This window comes from Populus nigra, chromosome 16 (assembly GCF_951802175.1).
Source record: "Populus nigra chromosome 16, ddPopNigr1.1, whole genome shotgun sequence".
Classification (NCBI taxonomy): domain Eukaryota; kingdom Viridiplantae; phylum Streptophyta; class Magnoliopsida; order Malpighiales; family Salicaceae; genus Populus; species Populus nigra.
Window position 1 is genome coordinate 11,734,671 of NC_084867.1, and position 3,814 is coordinate 11,738,484.

Here is a 3,814-nt window from a genome sequence, read left to right on the forward strand (position 1 = left end):
CTTTTTCTTGTACGATTGGAGGCTGAATGTAGGTTTCGTTTGGGAACGTGGCTGTGGTTGCGTTCCCAAAAAATTTAATTTTTTTATTAAAATTTAATATGATTTGTATGTTTTGGATCGTTTTGATGTACTGATGTTAAAAATAATTTTTTAAAAATGAAAAAACATTATTGACATGCATTTTTGCACGAAAAGTTATTTGAAAAGCACCCGCAACCACACTGCTAAATATACTCGTAATCTTTGTCTCAAGTATTTGGAAAATTAAATAAAATTAGCATATTATTGGTTAGGCAATCAAGAAGTTACTAGTGCTCTTAATTAATTAGCAGTTAGCTAAGCATATATAATCCCCATATTTTTATAATCGTAATCGGTTAGGCATTCAAGAAGTGTTAATTTTTTTATTTTTTTTTTTATTATCGTGGGGTGTCCGAGTCAGCTTGCGCGCACCACGACTATTTCCCACGGCCCACTGAGCATCCTGCAAGCCCAGTGAGCAAGTAAAACACTGCGGAGATGACAGGCGTGCACATAAAGGATCGAACTCGGGACGAGGACGAAACAAGTCACACGGTTGACCACTGAGCCAGACCCAGAAGTAGTGTTATTAATTAACTATTAAGTAGCAGTCGAAGTATAAGAGTCTTATTATGATCATAAATTAAATTGACTCATGTGAAAACTTTTTAAGAAGGTAAAGTAACATTTTAGTTAGTAAATTTTTAATACTATATCGATCAAATAATAATTATCTCAACCAAAATATTAAACTATTAAATGAATTCTTAAAATATAATATTTATTATTCTCATACAATTAGTATGCTTTCCATTTTATGATCTTCAACATTGCAATATATATATTCTTATTAATGCACAAATTCGGGTGTAGATAATTTATTTAAGACTTGACAAGGCAAGATTTTAATCTCTATCCGTGGAAGCCATTCCTTCCGAATAGTAGCTGGAACTTTTCATTACATGATTTTGCCACAATAGGTCAGGGGGTGTTTCTCGCAGAAGATATTTTTCAAAATATTTTTTTATTTAAAAATATATTAAAATGATTTTTTTAGATTTCTTTTTTATTTTTCACATTAATATATAAAAATTATTAGAAAAAACTAAAAAAATTCAATTTAATAATTTTTCAAGTTTAAAATACTTTAAAAAAACATCTAAATACAAAAGTAAAAATTGTGTCAAACACCCTTGACTTTAAAATACTTTTATTTTTCACATTAATATATAAAAATTATTAGAAAATACTAAAAAAATTCAATTTAATAATTCTTCAAGTTCAAAATACTTTTAAAAAACATCTAAATACAAAAGTAAAAATTGAGTCAAACATCCTTTATAAATTTATAACGTGGTGTTAATTTGAGGTTTTTAACCTCAATCACATTTTAAAATGTCCGGAAATTGGGTTGGCGAGAGTCGCTAGACTTTAATGATTTTTGCTTTCGTGTTAAAATTCTTTTTGGGCATTAATAGGAAAAAACAATCTTGCGTAGTAAGCAAAACCTTATCTGTTAATATCATTAGTTTCTGGATTCATTTTCAGCCTTGCGTGGGAGGTAGTCGTCCAAGACTTTGCATGTTTGATAGGCAAATTAAACACTATCTTTCCTTGGTGGGACTTGAAGAATTTCTTTTTGATGAAAACCCACATGTGGATATTTTATCTTTACATATCAAATCAGGATATCATAGGGGTACTGGTCTCACTTTTGAATTATAGAAAGAGAGCACAAAAAATATAAATAAATAAATAAATAAATAATCTTCACACATGAACTTAGAAAGCCTATGTTTAACATTTTTTACGTCAATGATATAGCTTAATTTATAGAAAAGGTATTAGTTAATTAATAGGATTCTTAATTGCATATATTCAAAGGACTCTGATGCATATTACGAATATTTATAGTTCTAATTTTACCAGTTATATTTTCCCACACACATTCATTAAAGATCTCAAATTGACAGATTCTTCTTATGATTTGGCTTTTTAAAAATGACGATAACAAAAATAAATAAATAAATAAACAATGTTCCCTCAATGATTTAGGAATGAGAAGGGTTCCTCGACTTTCTCTTCTATAAATTGCCTCCGTATCATCCCGATCTTTTCCTCCCTATCCTCCTTTCTCATTTGCTTTTGCCCCCATATACCTCGATCCCCCCTTTTCTGTACTGTCTTTGCTTTTGTGTTTAGCCTTTTTCTTAGCTACTCTCTCTGTGAAAGAATTAAAAAATGGCAAACAATGAAGCAAAGTTCTCCGTAAACCAACCTTTGAAAACTCAAAAACTTTTCATTGGGGTGCAAATTTTCTTCAGAATTTTAGCAATTGCAGCCTCAGTAGCCTCATCATGGCTCATGATCACCAGCAAACAAGTCATTGATATTGGAGGAATTGTACTCGACGCAAGATATAGCTACTCTCCAGAATTCAAGTAAGATAAACTGAAAACTCATAAACAAGCTGTTATATATTAAACTTGTAAGTTCACTGAAAAGAATCCTTTGTTTTGTCAGGTTTCTTGCCTTCACAAATATTGTTGTTGGTTGCTTCTCTCTGCTGTCCTTACTATTTCTTGTCCTTGTTGTTCGTCAAGGCTCCAATCCAAACCACTATTTCTTTTTGTTCCTTCATGATTTGGTATACTTGGTTTTTCTACCTCTCTTTTGTAACATCTTGTAAGATCTAGTCCTCAAAATATTCGTTTTTATTTGATGCAGTCTTTGTGGAATTTTGATGGTAATTAACAGGCAATGATGTCTTTGGTCGTTGGTGGATGTGCTGCTGCCACTACAGTAGGTTTCTTGGGGAAGCATGGGAACAGCCACACTGGCTGGATGCAAATCTGTGATAACTTTGGCAAATTCTGTAATAGAGCACAAACTTCTGTGACAATCTCGTACTTGAACTTGATTTGCTTGTCGATTCTTACCATCACATCTGCAAGCAAATCAAGGAAAATGGAAGCTTAGAAATTGAATGCATGCAGTTGATGAGTTGGCAGAAATAAAATGTGTGCAAGGCAAATTATGTAATAGAGAAACAATTTCTTTCACTTGGTGCTGTTTGTGATTGGTTTGCTTGCCGATGCTTACACTCATATCTGCAAGAAAATCTAGGCAAATGCAGTTGAGTTGTCATAAATAAAGTGTGAATAAATCTGCTGTAAAATTTCTAATTAATGAATGCTTTATTCCATTAAAAGACAACCTCTCTCTCACCTTTTCTTCTCTTTGCCTTTTTTCTTGCTTACAAAGGGGAGAGGATTGAATGCAGTTCCTTGTACTCCTAATTTTCTCTTCTTTATTTCCACATCCTATAAATTAATAATTAAAGCATAAATTAATGGGTTTTTCTTTTCTATTATTTAGATAAACCAAGATATTCATATTCTATTTCTATTATTTAGATAAACCAAGATATTCATATTTTGAGTTTTCACTGCATATAATGATATTAAATGTTGATATTTTTATATCGAGAAAATATAGTTAGAAGTAAAAAGTCTTCTACTTGTAATTAGAGTATCAGATTTTACACTGTCAATTAATCTTTAATTTTAATAATTATAAATGGATATTTCCTTTTTTAATCATAAAAACGCAATATATATCTCAATAAAATCCAATTATGTCAAAATAAGATATTCCATAGTTATATTAAAAATAAGGTGCAAGTTAGTCTCTTAATAAAAATCATAATGAATGTACGTGGAGTAGGATTAACAATTTATTATCTAAATAAAAAAATTTTTAAAAAATAATCGATATCATAATCCAAATATTA

General features: G+C 30.4%; 1 protein-coding gene across 1 annotated transcript; it reads left to right on the top strand.

Annotated features, from left to right (window-relative positions):
• Positions 1-2,031: 2,031 nt before the first annotated feature.
• LOC133675056 (CASP-like protein 1F1) lies at positions 2,032-3,237 on the top strand. The gene is made up of 3 exons (XM_062096326.1): positions 2,032-2,462; positions 2,545-2,668; positions 2,779-3,237. The coding sequence occupies exons 1-3, from the start codon at positions 2,263-2,265 to the stop codon at positions 2,998-3,000; spliced, it is 546 nt and encodes a 181-aa protein (XP_061952310.1). The 5' UTR covers positions 2,032-2,262; the 3' UTR covers positions 3,001-3,237.
• Positions 3,238-3,814: the final 577 nt, after the last annotated feature.